Below are 21,273 nucleotides of genomic sequence, written 5' to 3' on the forward strand. Positions count from 1 at the left end.
AGAGAAAATGTAATTGAAGAGAAAAAGAAGGATAATGAAAAAAATATAATTGAAGTTTGATGGAGATAAAAACACACACACAAAATTCATTCAAAACTTCATTTTTTTAATTTTTTAAAAAATAATTTAATGTCAATTTGGTCCATGCATCATAGCCACCTAAAAGAGAATGACAGAGCACTCTCACATTATTCTGTCATCATAGGAAAAAATTAATTTTAAATATTAAAGTGACGACGTATGGCTGAATCATAAATTGATATGAGTTTCTTTTGTTAAATCATAAGCTGAAATAACAACACTATATTCAATCTAGAATCAAAATGATAGTTTACCCTATAATTAATCAAGTTGAAACCAATTAGATTCATTTAACCTATACCCCCATTGTAAACCTACATTTAATTCCACTTATTGAGTACAGCGTTTTTTAAGAAAGAAAGTACTACTATCATTTGTAGTACAGCGTTGTTTCCACTAGGTGTTGCTTTGTACATATAATTTTATTATTTCCTTTCCTAAGTAAATAACTGCTACTAAATAATATGATTTAATAATTGTAACAAATAAAATAAGAAATTAATTGGTAGTAGTTTTAGACCTGAAGTTTTACAATGAGCATATTGTGGTAAGGAAAGTCAAAGAGTTGTATTAGGCATGTGGGGGTGGACTTGTATGCATTCCCACATAAAGTAAACATTTTAAATATTGTGTCATGTGTGTCTTTTGAATATATACTTAATAGTGTATGCAATTACAGAGATTAATTCTTCAATTTAATTCATATAAAAATAAAAAAATGATAAAATTTTTAATAACATGGTCACATTCTAAATAATTTAATTCAAATTTGAGACAATTTCTATTAGAGTTTTTCCTATCTTACTCCCTAATTGAGTTAGATAGTCCATAATTTCTAATAGGCCTTTTCTTTTTATTTAAAAAATCACCTAACCCCTTTTTTTGATGTTGAAATAACATCCATTCAAACTAAGCTCCAAATTGATAGTGTTATAGATAATTTGACAGGTGAAATGTAGTCCTTTGACCCTTATTGGCTCATCCAACATTTTATGCTTGTATGTTGCTAATTTTGCCTAGATTACTCATATACTTCCACCAACATCAGCTAATTTTACTCAATTTAATAATACAAGAAAGATTTACAAATTGCACGCCTAATTTAATCTCAATCAGTCAATCTATGATTTCAAAATTCAAAATTTTAAAGAAAATAATACAAGAGGAGGTGGGGGGCAATTTTTGTAGCATAAAAGAAGCATCCAAACCAAATATTAGTGGTATCTGCAGCTTTCATTTCTGCATGCCATTCACATCCAAACACTTGAAGACAAACAAGTTGCATAGAAGAGAGAGAGAAAAAGAATTAATGTTGGTATGTTTGTCCTTGTCATACATAATTGTTCAATCAAACCATCATAACCTCCCAAGATTATTCCTCCTTCTTAGCCTTGTCTTTTTGCTATTACACTTCCCCCAATTCTTCAACTCCTCACTCCTCCCAACAAAAGGAAAAAGTTAGGATCATGTAACTAGAAAGAAATCATAGTTACAACTTTAAATACTATGCATGTAAAACTTTTTTGCCAATCACATATATCACATTAATTCTTATATTATTTATACCAAGCAACACCTCAAAAATTATCATAACAATAATTTACAAACATATACTAGATTTTGACTATAATAAAAACATATTGTTATTTTACTTCATAAAATATCTTAATAAATATTAACACATCGAAATTAAATTCACTGTCAATTCAGACATATATTAATAATATGTCTGACATGACGATCAGTCTTTCAGAATCAATGAATCATTGTAATTTTATAAAAATAAAAACTTTTATAAAATTGTAGTAGTGATTTATCGTCATGATTATGGCAAATTCACGCTAATAGACTAAATCTAAAAGAGTTTTACATCAAAACAAAAGCACAACAAAAAGAGTCCAGCATCTCGAAAGGTAAAGAGGTGTGTTTAAGGACATGTTGGCAGAGCATCACTGAGACTTATTATTCCTCCAAACACACCCTTCCATGTGCTACTTCCTACATTCCTTTGTCATTTAGTTATAGTCATTTTCTGCTTTAGGATTGCTTTTGCCTCTTAGTACTGAAAAAAGGGGAGAGATATGCTTCTGCCTTCTTCCCCTCTTAGATTGGCCAATCAACATCTTCTTTTTGGACTTTGCATCCTACCTGCCGATTCTCATTCCTTTTTTAAATCATTTACAATTTCATCGTCTCACTAAAACTAAAATAAAAATTATATTTTTTTTTTTATATATTAAAGTAGAAAACCTTAACCATATGCTATTTTTCCATCACCCTATATATACACACCTATATGTTATAGATTTCACTACAACATAATAATGGGTAGGGAAAATCATGACACTACTATTGTTCATTCTTCCATTCAACTTTTACAAGAGAGGTTTAGACAACTAGAAAGAGTAAAAGAAATGAGGGAAAAGAGAGAGTTAAAGAAAATGCTCAATGAACCAAAACAACAACAATTGATCAATTCCAATAATATTATTACAACTACTCCAACTTATGAATCAACAAGGTTGTTTTTTTCTTCTAACAATGATGAATTGATAAATAATCCATCAAGATCATCATCATCACCACCTCATGTTTCTCTTTCTCTTTGGCCAACATCATCACAGGTAAAACATGATGATTTATGCACCACAAATTATAATACACATACACATGCACAAACCTTGCAAGCCTCATGGAAGAATGGTTGTTATGATTCTGACTCTGCCTCTGATTCTTCTGGTCTTGACACTTCTCTTCACTTGTGAAAGAATTCATATATATATAATTGTTTAATGAGTAGTGATTGTGACATAATAGCCTCTTAATGTTGGCTTGGCAATGCCACAAGTTTAATATCATATAGTCTCAATTTGTTCGTGTCGTCATTGCGAATGAGTCATCTTAATCTTCTCTGTATTATCATATAGTTTGTTTAGCTATTTATTATCACTATTTGTGATCATTAGCTAATATTAAGAAAAGATTAAATGATATGGCATGAAGTATGAACAAGAGGGCTGTTTAAATTTTTGGTGTCACAAAATATGAATGAATCATATGTATTGTTTTCTTGGTTAATTTTTGGTTTCTTCCTTTTTTATGTTTTGGTCTATAATTTAGTTATAATGTACTTTTGGTTAGTATAACCCTTTATAGCTTGTCACCAATCTACTTAATTAGTAATCAATTGTTTTATTTTATTTTTCCTTAAAAAAAAAGGGCATGCAATATAGCTAGAGTGTGTATAATTTTGGTAATTTAGTGATAATATGTCCTGCCCCTATTGCAATTTTGTAGTAAAATATTAATCTTTTTTCATTGGAAATGGGCCATTAAGGAAAATTCCATGTAGGTAATGAGATGAGTCCAAAATAATGAAGGTAGGAGAAAGTGCAAATGTAAAAACAAAAACAAAAGAATAAAAAGAATGCAGGCAAGAACAAATCCCTGTAAACAAGTAAACGGTTTTCATGCAAAGTGATTTACAAAAACATACAACAATGAAGATGTCTTCAAAGTTCGATAAATCCTAAATTGTTTTTTCTGTCTGTTTGGACATGAGACTTTCTCACACACTCCAACCACCTAAGTTTTTATATATATGTTTGTGTTGCGAAACTAATAGATTTTTTATACAGTACAAATTACTTTTGTTACTGTATATTTTAAAATGATTTAATAAATATACACATGCTCTAAAGATTTTTTATATTATCAATTAATCATAATAATTAAATTACAAAAAAAAAAAAAAAACTTTAAACTTTGAAAGGCATAGTATATCAAAATTAAACTTATTTTCAAAACAAAAACTATAATTTGATTAAATGATAACACATTGGTACCAAATGCAATTGTGTAAACTACACACGAAGCCATCAAATTTCAATAATCAAAATATAGCACAGAATAGTAACAGTTTTATTTCAGATGCAGAGTTTGGAACAAGTATCAGAAAATCCATTCTGATATTGGAACATAACATAATGTACATAAATTTCTCAACTATCAATCATTAATCATATTCAATTATTGCATCAACACCATGACATTTAATGACAGAGCTCAAGCAAATATTAGCCGAAACAATTTGTGCGTTATTAACAAAGAAATCGCCTCTGCCGCGATTATGAATCCTAATCATTCTAGAGCTAATTCCTGATGGAACAAGTGTACCAGTTGGAAAATGTGACAAATCATAGAAATACAAAGGCATTGGAATTGCATGGCTTAATAAAAATTCTTCAATTTGATCAGCTGAAATAGCTGATGCAGATAATTCTCTATCATCAGGCATTAAAAAAGTGAAGTCCCTAGTTGGTTGTGATGTTCCATTTAGCATCTGCAAAAGCATTGCAAATCCATAGAAAGATTTTGCTCTCATGTCACCTATTGCTGCTTGTAAATCAGTATGGTTAAAGGGATGTATTGTGGATTGTGATTCTGCAAAAGCAAGAAGAAAAAGAAACATGAATAAACATTGTAGAGACATTGGTGAAAATGGAAGAATAGAAATTTTAATAGCTAGGGATGTGTGTGAATAATTAAATAGGTAAAGGTTTTTGCAGATGCAGGGTACAATGCATGAGGATTTTATATTGTTATAATTTTGTTTGATAGAAACTAAATAAGAGTAGGTTAGGTTGTACATGAGGAACTGCTTTCTTCACAAAGTTTGGTTGTGCTTTAAATTTGTTTATATTTAAATTCCAAAGTATGATAATTAACTGTCTTTTTATTAATATATGTCAAGTATGAATGTATCTTCAAAATCTAGCATTTTTTTTCCAATTTAAAAAATATATATCTTGGGCAATGAAGAAATATTTCCATGAAAAATGGGAAAAGCAATTACATGATTTGAATAATTTCTTTGGAAGCAATTCTTATTGTTGGATAAATGGGAACTGATTCATCCACCTCAAAAATTTAATAATTAAATAAAAGTCTAAATATCAAAAATATTTCGATCTCCAATATGTGTTGTTTGATTGAGTACGCCTACAAGATATGGTATTTAAACAAAAATTAATTACCTGTTATAAAAAGATAGATTTATTTATATAATTTAATTAAGAGAGTTAAATAATTTAATTCATAATATTAAATTATAATAAAAAATTAAAATTTATTTTAAATTAAATAAATAAATTCAAATATATAAAAAATCATTAATTTTACTTTTAATAAAATAAAATAAAAATATCAACAAATACATTATAAATAATGTACCGATGAATTAGTGGGTACGTTTATTTTACCATCTTATAAGTATTGGTGTCATTGTTTGCATTAGTATTTTTTGTATTTGATTAGCACATTTTGTGTTTGACAATTTCTAAGGTATAATAAAAAATAGTGTATGGGTATTATAAATTTTTTATTAATAATTTTTTTTAATTTGTTTTCGTATGGACATAGTCTCTAAAATCACAAAATTTTAACATTAAGATTCTCAAGATTATAATATTTTATGGTGGGTGGTGGCTTCTGATAGATTGCGATCACCGTTAAAACTTGCTATTTGATTACTTATTTTATACATAAAGTAAAAATATAAAATTCTAGAGTGTTAAATGTACAACATTAACGATATCAATATAATTTTTAAAGTTTATGATAAATTATAAAAATAAAATAAAAAACAATTGAAATTCTTCTCAATTGTAGCATGTGTAAATGTTTTGATTGGACTGAATGATCGACAACCACTATAGTATCTATTAAAATTAAATAAATTAAAATTAATATATAAATAACATATCATTCAATTATTAATAATTTAATTTTGATAGTACCAAAACAATGTACACTAGAAGTTTCTTCTTATATTATAAATTATTTGTCTTTGTTTTTTGAAAGAAATAAAAAAGGGTAAAGCTAAAATTTAAAATCATGAACAATACAAGAAATTAGAAGTTGAACGGTATAGCTTGTGTGCCACAACCTTTGAAAAGACACTGAAAAGGAGAGTCTCGATTTTTCTGAGCTTTATTAGAATTAACTCTAAGAGCAACACTTCATAAATATTTGTCTTCCATGATGGGAGGCAAAATTCCAGGTTAGATGGCTTGGATCCCGAGAATCACATTAAAAAAACTATAGTCTTTATATATCATGTCTCTATAACACTCAATATTTTGATGACTCTATCTTCCTTTGTCCCTACTTATAAAAAGAAGAAAAAAAATTATTTAAAGTGAATTTATTTATTTTAAGTGAACGGATAACGACATGTTTCTTTTATAGATATATTATAATTACAATTTAAGCTGCAATTAGGGATTTAAAAAAGTCACAGTAATTAAATAATTATATTTTATATGTTAAATAAATTAAATAAAGATGTAATATATATAATATGTGAATGATAAAATTATTTTTATAAAAAAAATTATTTAATATTAAAAAAATTATATTTATATTCATGATTTTTAATATTCATTTTATTTTTAAATATTATGTATCAATTGGTTTTTAGTGTTTTAGATTATATTGGTTAAAAAATTATCCTTATAATAAAATCATACATATTTTAAAAATTAATTAATTACTATTTAAATATCTCCTAATATTATTTCTTAAAATACCTACACATATCTAAATACAAGACTTTGTGTAAAATTATTTCTTTTGATTTTGATGTTTAAGGTAGAGATACTATTACAATCCGATTAAGGATGTCCCTCCACAGTTCTTTCGATATTTAAGGTAGAGAAACACATAGATTAAGATATTATATAAATGGAGAATTTTTTTTAAAAAGTATGTAAACCTTAAAACTGGAAATCCATAAATTTTCATAATATGATACATATTTTTTTTTTATGAAAATGTTTACGGTTGGCGCTGAGTGTTCAGGACAATATTATTATGAGTTGCAATTAGTTATAGAGGGCCTATTTGTCAAAAAAAAAAAAAAAAAAGCTATAGAGGGCTATACATTGGGCTGTGTAGAGGGGGAAACTTTTTTTAGGGGATTCGTCTAACCCTTCAATTTTATTCACAAATGTAAAAAATATTATCGAAATTATGTTTCTAATTGTATTATGAATTTGCCTCTTTTAAAATAAAAAATACATAAAATAAGTAAATCTATTATTGATATTATAAACACTTATGATTAATCATGCATGTGTACAGTGTACATAATATTAACAATTAACTTTATTATCAATAGTTGATATTACTCATTTTATTCTCTAAAGTTGAATGAATAGACAAATTAGTCTTTGAAATTATAAGTGTCGGTCAAATCAATCCATGAATTTTGCAAATTAGCAAATACATCATTGAAATTATAAAATATCAATTAAAATAGTCTTTAAGTAAATTTTTACCGTTAGATAATTTGATGTGACATTATAACTTGATATGTGGCTTACCAATGTTGATCACATATCAATTTCATCATCTGAGAGAGAAACTTGTCAATAAAATTGTGTTATCTCAAAAACAAATTTGTGATTAATTGTAATTATACATGGACTAATTATTGACAGATTAATTCATGTAATTTTTAAATTTCATAGAAAAATTAGTTTATGTTGTAATGATATTGATATGAGATCAACGTAAAGGGTCACATATTCAATTAACATGTCATATCATAATTTTAATGATAAAAGTTTAAATATACACTATTTTAATTGATATTTTACAATTTCAATTGTGTATTTGTCAATTTATAAAATTCAGATATTAATTTGATTGACGTTTATAATTTGAATGATCAAGTTGTCTAATTATTCTTCCAAATTTAGTTGTTTATTTTAGATGAGTCAAATTCTAACATTACATAGTATTTTCTTGCTTTTTTTACTACATTTTTACCTCGAGATATATTTTAGGTTTGGTTATGTTGATGTGTTTTCTTTTAGATTGGGTTGTTGTTTATGTTGCACTATTTTTTCTTTCACCGTAGTTTTATATTTTTGAATTTTTCTAGTAAAATTTTAATTGAAACTAAGGTCGGCCTAAGGGACAAGCAACCTAAACTAGGGTTTTAGACCTTAAAATGGTAGGTCTAAAAAAATTAAAATTTAATTATGAATAAACTCCTAACATTACTTACCTCAATTATCAAGATAAAAGTCTCATATTCGTTATCACTCAAATTCAATCTTGGACGGAACAAAATTTAATTATTATTTATTTTTTTATAAGTCTTATGTTATTTCTTTTTTATTTAAAAAGATATTACTATAATATTCTCTTTAGGTCTTAGATTCTAGTATAGTCTCTCGAATTTTTTCTCTTCTTATTTTTTAATAATATTTTTTGAGGGGTAATAGTCTGACGAGAATTAAAAGAGACTTTACAAAAGTGGCCTAAAACGTTTAAAATATAATAATTTTTTACACAAAAATGAGTTTATCAACAGAATGACAAATGAATTATTTTAATGAGGTTTAAAACAAAGACTACAGTGGCTTCTCATTTGGGTCAACCATTAATCAAATCTACTACGTTTTCACATTTTGTTATCTCTTTCTCACATTAATTAAATATTTTAAGAGACATAAAAGATTAGAAAGAAAAAATGAATGGGGAAGAAAGAAAAAGATAAAATGAGGGAGAAAAGATGATGGAAGAAAGAGAAAGATGGAGTGAGAGATAAAATATGAGATTATATTAAAATTTATGTAGGACTAAAAATGACATATTTTATCCCAAAAAAACTTGTGACAAATTTTGGATTATGGATAATTGTGGTATTTTTGTAGTAGTTTCTAAATATAGTTATAGCATATCATTTTCTTATTTATGTTTGATTGTGAGAACAAATAAAGACAGTAGAAATTGATGAGATAGAATACAAAAAAGAGAAAGATGTGTAAATCATAGTAGAGAAAGATATGAAAATTATAGTAGATTTAAGTATTGTTTGAAATAAAAGAAATATATAATAAATAGAATATAGACATTTAAGTTTCTCTCTTAACTTTCTCTGTTTTGTTGGAGAGAAATAGGAAAGGAATGATAGCATCTTTCAAATGACAAAAATACTATTAAATTAAAAGATTAATATATTATAATTTTTTGAGTTAAATATATTTTTAGTCTTTATCAAATATTAAATTTTGTTTTTAGACACTATAAAAATTGTCTTCAATTTTTAGTCTTTATACAACTTTACATTAGTTGCTCTAGTCCCTATTAAATCAAAATAAATCAAAGTTTTTATCACAGTGCTATCAAATTTTGCGGATTTATGTATCACGATAGAAGTTCATTTAAAAAATAAGTTAAAAATTCGATTTTTTAAGTTCATATTTATGTTATTTTAATTTTTTGAGCTTTTTACACTTAAAATTAATATTTAATTAATTGATTGTTAATAATTTATAAATTTTATGAGAACTTTTTATAATATTTTTACAAGAAATCAATCAAAAATTCAAATTGTATATAAAGTTTGAGTTAACAACGTGGATTTAGTGTGAGTGGTTAAGTCTCACATTGACTAAGAATAAGTTAAATCTTGAATATATAAGAGATGTGACTTATATACTATTTTCTCTTAGGTTTTGAGTTGAGATGTTGTGTCAAAGTATCTTCTAATCCAAGTGCATTTGGTCCATTGCTACTCTCGGCGTTCCCCAGACTCCCCAATAAGTGGTCTTAGAGTCATAATTCAGTTTGGTGGAAAAGTTATTCCTGATCTTTATATAAAAGTCTTCTTTGCAGTATAGTTAGAAAGTGTGTATTGTTGGTAATAACAGTGGTGGTATAAGTATAAAGTGTAAGAGACTCACACTTAAGTGTTTAACTCTCATATCGACTATGAATAAGTTAAATATTGAATATATAAGAGAAGTGACTCATATACCACTGTTTTGATGTTTTTAGTTGAGATATAGTATAAAAGTCTCTAATGATCTTGAAGTATTTTGCTCATTGGTGATTTTGGTGCTCCTCCCCAACACACTAAACATACTTATAGAAAATATTGCAGGAACTTAAAAGTCAAAGAAAATTTTATAAGAAGGTGAAACAAAATTTTGAAATTTTATATACACTAAAAACATATTTGATTCATTTGTAAAAATAATATATATATATATATATATATATATATATATATATAATACGTGTATTATATTTATAGATGTTATTTCTTGCAAGATATTGTCATTGTCAATGTACTTGAATCTATTAAATTATAGTTTTTATTGTGGTTCAAAGCAGATTCGTTTTAAATATTTTGAAATCTAATTTTAAAAATTAAATTTTAATAAAAATACAGTAAAAACTAAAAAAAAATATTTATTTAAATTATAAATAACATCAATAAAACAAAATACAAATATTTATAAATAATATCAATAATATTAAAATTTTGATTATATTTTTTATTTCTTTTTTGTCAAAAAATTTAAACTTGTTCTGTTTTTCTAAAATCTATTTGTGCTTTTGAATTTTAGTTTTTTATTTATTTCTAAACTCTATAGTTAATGTGAACTTTTATCTTCTAGTAATATTTTTTAAAATCTCTTAATGAAATAAAATAAAAATATAGACTTTGTGCAGTCTGTTATAATATTCTGTTTTTTTAAAACATAAACTGCTTATTAAATTATTTTTACTTTGATATGAATAAATGTATCAATCTAACTTAATTGAACTTTGTTTTGTGTGCACTTCTACATATGAAAAAAGTATGGGTTGTCTCTCCTCTATTTCTTCGCATATATGGAGAGAGAAAAGTTGTATGTTTACAATGTTCGATGTCTCTCTGATCAATGTCTATGTCTTTGATATTGCATGCATTCCAATCTCACCATTAAGGTATTTTTTGTCCTTCCTCAAGAATAAATGTTGTGACTACCAAACACACACTGATCGATGATCCCTACAACTTAAGCTTCCACAACCAAATACTAATTGGGTAGACACTAAATTACTTTTAAAAAATAACACATTAAATTTAAAGTGTTACATTAGAGTTGTTACTTCTAAATTTAACTACCTTCAAACATAATATATATGCACACTTGATAAAAACAAATACAAACTGGATTGGTTATAAAGTGAATATAATAAGTATTTAACCATCAACCATTAAAATGAATTACTTTATTTATTTTTTATGAGTAAAATTCCTTTATTATTTGATTATAAAGTGAAATAGTACTTGTTTACAATATGAGAAAATGATCAAAATAGCTCTCAATGGTAAAGCTCATGTTTCACCTAAAATGGATAGGTCTAGTGGGAAATAACAAAAGCAGAGCATAGTCAAAATAAAAATTAAACTTCATCTCTAGAAAAGCATTTGATAAAGCAATGTGCACTTTTGTATCGTAAGAATTTAAATAACTTCCTTTCCACATGGAAAGGAAATCTTACAAACTTTTGAGCTAAAGTAAGCAAATGCTTTGAGCATGTAGTTAGTGGAATGAAGTTGTTGATAGATGATATTATCCTCATTTATACATGGCATGGTTTGCAAGCAATTGGTATATGAACCCTCAATTCTTTATTTATTTATGAGACTAATTACTCAAATGTTTTTGTTGGTAGTTCACACTTGGCCCACCAAAAAGATAAAAAATAATTAGTCCTCATGACACTGATGATTCCTCTATCACTCTTTTTGGACTTGAATTCCCCACCATCAGCAAAAACTCAATTGGTTATATATAAAAAACTGTTCTATTTTGATTAAATGGTTTCAATTCAAACTCAATATTTAAAATCATAAAATAAAAATTTAAATATATTTTTTTAAGCCGCTTAAACCATCTAATCAAAATCAGATAGTGCAAACCGTCTTAATTGTGTTCTCTTTAGTAAATTTCAAAAGTTTATAACAATTAAATTTTCACAATAAAACAAATAAAAAGAAGATCACCGTTAACGTGTTTTTCATTCATCCCCACACTCCAAAAGAAATGATGAAAACAAAAAAAGTAGTTTCCACGTTCACATCCCCTTATTATGAGAAGTAAAAATAATTCTAAAAACTTTTAGTAAAATTCATTTATAACGCATTATCGGTAATATTTCATTTAACACGGATTTCTCAATACAGACTCTTTTATAGTATGATCCAAATAGTTTGATAACATGTGTTTTAATAAAAAAATTATAAACCTATTTCTCTTGAACTTAACTCTATTAAATCCATCGTAAGACAAAATTATATCTATAAATTATAAATATATTTTAAAATCATATTTTATTTAATATCAACACATTTCAAATAAATATTTTAATGTATGTTTGATTTTATTTTTAGAGGAGTCAAAATTCTAGAGGATAAACAAAACAAAAATTAATTTTGATATTTTTTTTACTCAATGATTTTAACATATTTGCTCTTAAATAAAATTAATTCAATTTAAAATTAAAATTTATAATATTTTAATTTAGAATTTATTTTTAATTCAAAGTTTATTATTCAACTTACTTTTACATAAATCTATACAGACAAAAATTATTCTATATTTAACTCATTTTTAATCTAAATCAATTTTATAAAATAATTGTTCAAAATCAATTTTTATCCCATTATAACCAACACACACCTAATTAATAAAATCAAACACTCAATATCTAGCATTCCCTACTCTCTCCATGATAAAATCTAAAAAAAATTATTAATAAAAAAATTAAATTTTCACAAAACGTTAATACTTTAGTTACAATTTTGAATGGATGAATTATGATCTAAGCAAAAGAAATGGGGTATGATAAGTTGAAAGACAGATGACAGAAATGAAGGCAGTCCTTAATTTAAGAAATGATTTCCTAGGGACGAGAAAATGTTAGTACTTATTCCTAGAAACAATTAAAGGGGCTCTAAAAACCACCATATTTTTTTCTTTCTTTTCATTTATCAATCCTTAAATGCTTAACCAGATGTCAGATCCATTTATTGAGTCATTTATGTATAGGTTGAAGTGCCTTTTTCTTACTAACCTTCTTCTCTCTCCTACCACCCTCCAATTTTGACCACTTGTCACACTTTGCAGCATTCCACTTATGTCTCATCATCACTATTTTAGTTTCTATAAAATATAATTTTGTTGTCTATATAAGTACTTAAAAGTTGCTTTTCATCTTATACTGTTGTTTCTTTTGAGTCTTTATTTTAGAGGAAAAATGAGTTATTTGGGTGTTGGTGTTAGTCCTGGGAATGTTCCAGTATATCACAGCTCAAACATGAAAGTTTTGGATAGGAGGATTAGGATAACTGAGTTGGTTTTGAGGTGTGTCATCCTTTGTTTAGCTCTTCTTGCAGTTTTTCTTGTGGTCACTGATTCACAAGTTAGAGTTTTTTTCACCATTGAGAAGAAAGCTAAATTCACTGACATGAAGGCTTTAGTGTAAGATTTCTTTTCTCAATCTTCTCTTTTTTTGTTTCTTTTTATGCTTAAGCATAATGTTACTAATTTAGAGATTTTATGTTTTATTATGCTTTAATTAAAATTAATTTTGTAAAGTGATATTTGTGTTTATATATAAATATTTAGGTAAAAGTTAGTTGATTAATAAAAATTAATTTTGTAAAGTGATATTTGTGTTTATATATATATTTAGGTAAAAGTTAGTTGATTAATAAAAATTAATTTTGTAGTGTGATATTTGTGTTTATATATATATTTAGGTAAAAGTTAGGTGATTAATAAATTTAGGTATAAAAATTTAATTTGAATTCAAAATCTACAAATTCTACCTTCAAATTAGAATCAATCAATTTTACATATCAAAATTGATTTTGGATTCTCCAAAAATTGAACCACACATGCACAAAATTATGTTGGAACATGAGACTTTCTGAGCAATACTACTATCCTTTTTTTTTTACCTAGACCAATGTTTTAAATGATGATTGCATCCCAATCCTTGATATTAGTGAATTATGGTCAAATGTGATTTTATATTACCTCAATTGTGGTCGTAAAGACATAAAAAACCTTGATGTAGTAGACATTATGGCGGTAATGTTTTTCCTAATTTTGATGGTTAATTTATAATAAATTGTACAGGTTTTTGGTAGTTGCAAATGGGTTAGCTGCTGGCTATTCCTTAATTCAAGGGGTACGTTGTGTAGTGAGTATGATTAATGGAAGTGTACTCTTCAGCAAGCCTTTAGCTTGGGCCATTTTCTCTGGTGATCAGGTACATTTTTTATTTTTTTTGCATATTTTCTCATTTTATTGCTTTTTATTGATGCTTATGACAGCTATTAAACTAATTAGGCATAACCATCATAGAATTATTGATTCATTTGATTGACTTTCAATACAAACATCTGAATTTATTTCTTGCAGCATATTTTCTAGCATGTATACTCTGTGTAGAGTAGGGTCTGTTTGGATACTAGCCTCAAGTTTGTGTTGTTAAGAAATGTAACTGGTACCGTGGGACCATTTAATCTCTATAACCCTACTTAATTGATACTTTGATATTGGAACATAATCATTCACCATATATAAGGCATAGTATTTATACTAGTATCATGATTGAGGGGTGTCACCATTTGCAGCTGCTTATTAAGTTTGTTGTTGCTTGCTGGCACTGAGTGACCACATCAATTATTAGAAAATGGGTACGGTAGTTATGATCTTACCCAACAACTTAAAAACACATTTATTGAAGAAACACTTCTTTAATAGATTAATTTTAGCTACTAACATAACATACTTTATATCCAATATCGTTCCAATTTTATCAGATGCACCGGAGGGACACTAACATAACTTCAATCCATAAATGGGTTTTTAAGCAAGTCTCATGTGTACACGTCACTTATTTAAAAAATATTTAATGACAATGCTTAATAAGCCCCCAATCTCTCCAAACCAACTCCTCACTCAATAAATCTCGCTAATAACTTTATATCATTATATTTCAACAATACTCATTTATTTTGATACAATTTATTGAGTGGAGCCCAAGAAAAATTGACGAGAGAGTGTCTATACAAGCACAAAACACTTGTCTCTATAAGCACTCATTTTTCACAATTCACAATGGATGCACTTATCTAGCATGGTGCTTATTAAGGGAATCACTCTCGTTATGGATATCCTAACAATTAAACATTTGTCTATAAAAAAATTAAGAAATGGATCTGACCCTAAATATTTTAATTGTTAGAAGGTGCGATCATATCAGCGCTATGAGTGACACATTAACATAGTAACACGAAGATATAAGTTTTGTTTTGTATGTATGCAGGTAATGGCATATATAACAGTGTCTGCAGTGGCAGCTGCAGCACAATCTGCTGTGTTTGCAAAGCTAGGCCAGCCAGAGTTACAATGGATAAAGATATGCGACATGTATGGAAAATTCTGCAACCAAGTTGGGGAAGGTTTAGCTAGTGCTATTGTGGTTAGCCTTAGTATGGTGTTACTTTCATGTATTTCTGCTTTCAGTCTTTTCCGTTTGTATGGTGGTAGCAAAATTAAAAATGCATATTGGTAGGTTAGAATGAGTTATGTATATGTAGTAGTAGTAATAGTGTAAGTGAATGATGAGTGTGATATGAATATGACTATGAGAATGCAGTTACTGTAATGATCTAATAAAATGCTTGTTCATTGATGTCAGTAAAGTTGAAAGCTCTTTGATATATATACATTTAGCTATTTTAATATGCTGTATTGATTTTCAATCTTAAAACACATTGAATGTTGAGTGTAACCAAGTTGGTTGCATAGTTTGATTTTGTTGGAGAGGACATCCTTAGATTCTGACCAGTCTGCCTTCTGTCGATCGGACTGGAATCAATTTGGACTCTCAAAATAGTGCCCAAGTCCAGCCATATGCAGGCATGTAAGTTCTTAGATGCAAATAATGATAATGGATTCTGTATTTAGATGTAAATTCAGTGTTCAGAAAATTTGTTTCTATTATGGTGATTATGTTGTGTTAATCTGAGACACTGAGAAAATATAATAGTTTGTTTGATTGCTTACACCCTTTTGTTGTGGTCTTGTGCAATATGAGTAATTAAATTTTTTTCAAATATGAAATAGATTACTCGTACATGACTCATGATAACTTTCCTAGATGAAAAAATGAGGCATATGTCCAGATACTTCAAAATTATAGATGTATTCACATCATTGGATATAGATATATATCTTAGAAGTATTTGAAATATTATTTTTATTTTAAAAAAAAATATTTGTATATATTTTATCGGATATTTTTAAGATACTTTGTCGATACACATATATATAAATCTTAAGAAAGAATAAGAGGATAGTAAAGGTGGGACAAGTTTGTGAGATATCAATATACAAGAGGTGTTAGATTCAAGCATTAGAGGCAAAATTGGCTCTTGTTAACTTAAACTTAGAAATTATGTTTTTTTATAGATGATTATATTTTTAAAAAAAATTTATGTTTTTTTATAGATTATAAGTTAACTCGTCGTCGTCGTCAATTAAATTAAGTTATTAATTTTTATTGGCGTGTAGCGTTATATTGTAAAAATGTCAAGTAATGCACACATAAAGTCTCCAATCATGTCATTGAACAAACATTTTTTCCTGTCCTTTTAGGATTCTTTTAGTTGTTAGATAAAATAAGAGAGTTGAATAATAATAAAATAAAAAACATCATAAAATATTTTATCAATGTCTATTTTGATGTGCATCTCATAAGAAATTAGATAATATTTAATATTTTATTATATTTTTAGATAAATAAATAATTAAATGTGAATGATAAGATTACCTTTATGATAAAATTATATTTAATATTTTATTAAACACCTAATTGTAGTTTTGATCTTTTTATTTTTATAAAATTATATCATAAAATTAATCATTCTATTTATTACAACATACGAAAAATGAGCTTTCAATATATTTATTATAATTATTTATTCATAGTCAATTGTTAATATTTAATTGCTTAAAAAAATGTCGTAAAAAATGGTTTATATTTACCTTTAGCTGACAGAATTTAATTATTTATATTATCATTCAATTATTTTCAAATATTCTTCCTCAACTTAATTAATGATTCTCTTTATTTGAACTTTTAATTATATATAACTAATTAAAATATAATAATTTAACTTAATAATATAATGTCATTTGATACATATTCAAAATTAATTTAGTAAAAATCTCAAAAGTTTAATTTAGTACAAAAATTAAAAAATTAATTAAATAATATCAATACTTAGTCCGAAAATTCATTCATTAAAATATAGAAATATAAGTAGATATACATATATTTTTTTTTGTTGAATCTTATGAAATTCATATATGGTTATTCAAATTTTTCAAACAAAAAGTATTTTAATTTTTGTTATATATTCTCTATGTCTAAAGGTGAATATCGTTTAAAACTTTTGTATATAAATTAATAAATATAATAATTAAAAGAAAATATATATTATTTTATTAAATTATTTATTTTAATTATGAATGTATTTTTTATTATTATAAATACAAAATATAATAATATTTAAAAAAACATATAATAATTATTAAAAATTAATATAAATAAATAACTAAAATTACATTAAAAATTATAAATAACATTTATTTTAAAATAACACTTATAAATTATAATATAAAAGAAGGATTATATATTAGCGAGTTGAAGCAAGGATATCCAAGTCTATGGACACATATTATCCAAATGCTCTCGACAGCTGCATATTTTTTTAGTGGAATTTGGGATGTGTGGAATAAAATCTGCCTAGAATCCGGCTTGATGTCACAGTACTAATTTTTCTTTTATAATCATTAATGTCTTTTCTTTTTTAGAATTTTTTATAATCTCATACTAGCAATATATTAATTAAATTGGAACATAAACATATAACTTATCACATCATCAAACTGCATTCCATATCCATATAGTTTTTAAAATCTTAAAAATTAAAAAATTAAAATTATGTATTTCAAATGAGCGGATTAAAATCATAAATTTAGAAATAGAAGGAGTGAAATAATATTCATATTATAATATATAAAATATATTATAATATGAAATTATATTAAAATGTGATTAAATAAATTGCAGTTTAATTGATAATTATAAAGATATGGATATATATAAGTTTAGGTTTGTATTTTAATTTTTTTTTTTTGTTTTTTTTCAAATAAAGTGTGTGAATTTAATTACTAAATTATTTTTAAAAAAAATAAACATTGTCTTATATAATTATTGTGCACTCTTTATTAAAATACCTCAAATATTATTTGACTCTTAAATTTTTTTACTTTGAACTTATAAGAATGCCAGTTTATGGTCAACCTCATTCATCAATTTACAATTATATCACTTTTTCTTTAATAAATTTCATTACCATTATCAAATATTTTTTTCCTTTCAGAAAATTATTATTTTTTTATTATGTTTCTTTTTTTTTGTCATTTACTCCTCTCTAAAATGAAACCTAAACAAAAATAAATCTTAATATGAATAAAATATAAATGAATTTAATTTTTTATTTAATTATAATATTTTTAAACTACTTCTCATTTAATATAACTTTTTAAATTTTTAATAACTCCATTTATTAGAAACAGAGGATAATTTAAGTAATAAATTTAATTTTTTATTAGAATCGCATAAATTAAATATGATCGATTATATATTTTTTTAATCAAAAAACAGAATCAATTGTACTCCTTAATATAGATAACTTAATTTACTTTTTTACTTATAATGAAGAGATCAAGAGAGTCCTATTTGGTGGAGGGTTGAAATTGTGTTTAATATATTTATGGCTCGAATTGAATTCCCGATAAAACGTATCCGTTGAAAATAAATGAAGTATTTAATGTGAGGCGTAACTTAAGAAATTACAAAAGAATGTAATATGACTTATTTCTTATTTTGCAATACTAATGGAGTAATAATTTTTTATAAAAAAATAGTAAAAAGATCCAGTCAAAGTCATAGTCCATTAGTCACCTTAAAGATATGACACATCACACGTGCTAACATCATATGCTAAAGCCGTTTTGTAAATTCGTCTTCATCCAATTCTTTGTTTTGCCTTTATATATATGTTTATGTTTATGGTTTTTATTATAAGTTAAAAAACCACCAAACATTTTGAAGCGTCAATTGTGGAATTGTGGTTGAAGGCTGAAGCAGCACACAATTATTTTATTGACGTTTTTTATTTAATCTTAAAAAACTGCATTCCTCTGTCCAAAGGCTTGTCGTTGTTGTTGGGTTCGTAAACTGCTCACTACTATGGTAAAGTTTCTATTTCACCCTTTTTATTTTGTTACTTTGCTCGTGTCTTGTGAAGATGTTTTTTTTTTAGATGAACTCTTGTGACCATGATTTGTTGTCGCTAGTTTTGGTTTTTGATTTGTCACTCACATTTGCTTTTTCTTTTTAGAATAATGCTATTTTCAAAAATTCATTCTTCAATCGGTTGTTTTCATCAAATTTATATTAAATCCACACAATTTAATGATACACATGTAAATTTAAACCAATAAAAAAAATATGTTGAAATATATATTGGAGAGTGTTGTGTCCACATCTTCTCTTTATCTCACTACCTAACATATTTGTTTTTAAACCCCAAACCGAGCCAACGTTTCATCCTCTTAATGTTATTAAGCTGTTTTCTTTGTATACCGGAGAAGAATCTTGAAATAATAAATATCCTAGCTTTTGAGCATAAAAGTGTATCATATAGCATTGGTTTGATTTATTTTTTTTACGTTTTAATCATATTATATCCATAGTGTGGTGTCAAAAAAAAAAAAAATAGGCACCACGTGTTAGTCAATAGTTAACCCTTACCTCAATTACAATATTCTTTTTGTATCTTTTTATTCACCGACCAAATACTTATTTGGGGTTTTAAATCGTTAAATAATATGATCACAAATGATAGATAGTATAAATTTTTTTAATCTTTTGTAAAAAAAAAAGGTTTTTTTATGTTAAATTCCAAATTCTTTTATTTTTTTGTGCCTTTGGTTTTGAGGTAATTTGGGGATTTCATGATCCTTGAAATTAAAAGCAAGCTCTTGTATCTATTTTATATTAATTGGGTATCTCACCACTCTAATGGTTAAGAGTTTCTCTCTATCTATTGAATTGAATTCAAAAAATTTAATATATCTAATTAAAAATTAAGATGAAATACATATATATTCAAATATATTTTTATTTATATTTTGGTGATTTTTGTTGTGTTTGACGTAAGATGTTGGATTTAATTATAGACAACATCAAGGCGCGTAGCAGACAGGAAGGTGGCAAGGTTTGAAAGAAATATTACAAAGAAAGGATCTAAGAAGGGATATGGTTACCCAGTTGGCCCAATTCTAATTGGGTTAATTGTTTTCATAGTTGTTGGATCATGTATGTTCTTTACTTCTTTTGCATACCAATAAGGTTTATACATCACTTTTAGGAAAAACTTTGGAGGGTTTATTTCTCCACCCACATTTTAAAAAATCACATGTTTTTGAAATATACTTTATATGAGGAAAAATTTGTATTTTTTCTTTAAATGTGTACTTCAAAAGTGACCAAGAGATTTTGTGCCATCAGAGATAATTTCTTTCAAATAATTTATTTAGTTCAAAAGTACACTTCTAAAAATACGTGAGATTTCTAAATAGTTTAGATAAAATTATAATGATTCAAATTCTTTTGACCAGGCTATAAAGTATAAAGCTACTAGTATTTAATAATCTTTTCAACTAGTATTGAGATATTGACCAACCAAATATTATATAGTAAAGATGCATGACTTTTACCTTTTTTCTTTTTTTCTTTTTCTGTTGACAGGTCTGTTTCAGATCATTAGGAAAGCTTCAAGTCGTGGTGTGGCCTAAAGCAAGAGGAGTGTTTATGAAGAGTTTATATTATCACAAATAGTAATAAGTGTATAGAAAAAACAAAATACCCTAGTTCACAATTCATCAGTAATGAGTTGATGGAGTGAAATGAGAACTTTGCTTTAATAAATATAATAAATAATGATTAATATTCAATTTCTAGCACTGTGTGATTCCCTCTTCTCTTTTCTGATCTGATTAACAATCAAAATATGTCTTTATTCATAATTTGTGAGTTCATAATTTGTATTATCTGACATTGAAAAGAAATGCTTCTTAAAGAGGTTCTTATTGCTAAGAACCGACTCTACCATTTGAGGTTCTAACTTACAATACAATGCAAATTCTCAAACCATGATTTTGAGAAGTTCCAATGTATAGTTCCTAA

General features: G+C 25.9%; 3 protein-coding genes across 3 annotated transcripts; 2 read left to right on the forward strand and 1 right to left on the reverse strand.

Moving 5' to 3' along the window:
- Positions 1-4,096: 4,096 nt before the first annotated feature.
- Positions 4,097-4,573, reverse strand: LOC101500574 (FAS1 domain-containing protein SELMODRAFT_448915-like). The gene has a single exon (XM_004486492.1). It carries the CDS (start codon positions 4,571-4,573, stop codon positions 4,097-4,099), a length of 477 nt encoding a protein of 158 aa, XP_004486549.1.
- Positions 4,574-13,050: 8,477 nt separating this feature from the next.
- Positions 13,051-15,672, forward strand: LOC101513412 (CASP-like protein 2B1). Its single transcript, XM_004486275.4, has 3 exons — positions 13,051-13,415; positions 14,079-14,211; positions 15,274-15,672. Exons 1-3 carry the CDS (start codon positions 13,192-13,194, stop codon positions 15,520-15,522), a joined length of 606 nt encoding a protein of 201 aa, XP_004486332.1. The 5' UTR covers positions 13,051-13,191; the 3' UTR covers positions 15,523-15,672.
- A 3,419-nt stretch (positions 15,673-19,091) lies between these two features.
- LOC101513724 (uncharacterized) lies at positions 19,092-21,050 on the forward strand. Its single transcript, XM_004486276.4, has 3 exons — positions 19,092-19,275; positions 20,265-20,403; positions 20,836-21,050. The coding sequence occupies exons 1-3, from the start codon at positions 19,273-19,275 to the stop codon at positions 20,880-20,882; spliced, it is 189 nt and encodes a 62-aa protein (XP_004486333.1). The 5' UTR covers positions 19,092-19,272; the 3' UTR covers positions 20,883-21,050.
- The last annotated feature ends 223 nt before the right edge of the window (positions 21,051-21,273 follow it).

The sequence above is a fragment of the Cicer arietinum genome, chromosome 1 (genome assembly GCF_000331145.2).
Source record: "Cicer arietinum cultivar CDC Frontier isolate Library 1 chromosome 1, Cicar.CDCFrontier_v2.0, whole genome shotgun sequence".
NCBI lineage: Eukaryota > Viridiplantae > Streptophyta > Magnoliopsida > Fabales > Fabaceae > Cicer > Cicer arietinum.

Coding starts and splice junctions, on each gene's coding strand:
- LOC101500574 (XM_004486492.1), bottom strand. CDS start 4,573: ATGTCTCTACAATGTTTATTCATGTTTCTTTTTCTTCTTGCTTTTGCA.
- LOC101513412 (XM_004486275.4), top strand. CDS start 13,192: ATGAGTTATTTGGGTGTTGGTGTTAGTCCTGGGAATGTTCCAGTATAT. Junction 13,416..14,078: donor ACTGACATGAAGGCTTTAGT/GTAAGATTTCTT, acceptor TAAATTGTACAG/GTTTTTGGTAGTTGCAAATG. Junction 14,212..15,273: donor CCATTTTCTCTGGTGATCAG/GTACATTTTTTA, acceptor GTATGTATGCAG/GTAATGGCATATATAACAGT.
- LOC101513724 (XM_004486276.4), top strand. Junction 20,404..20,835: donor TTTCATAGTTGTTGGATCAT/GTATGTTCTTTA, acceptor TTCTGTTGACAG/GTCTGTTTCAGATCATTAGG.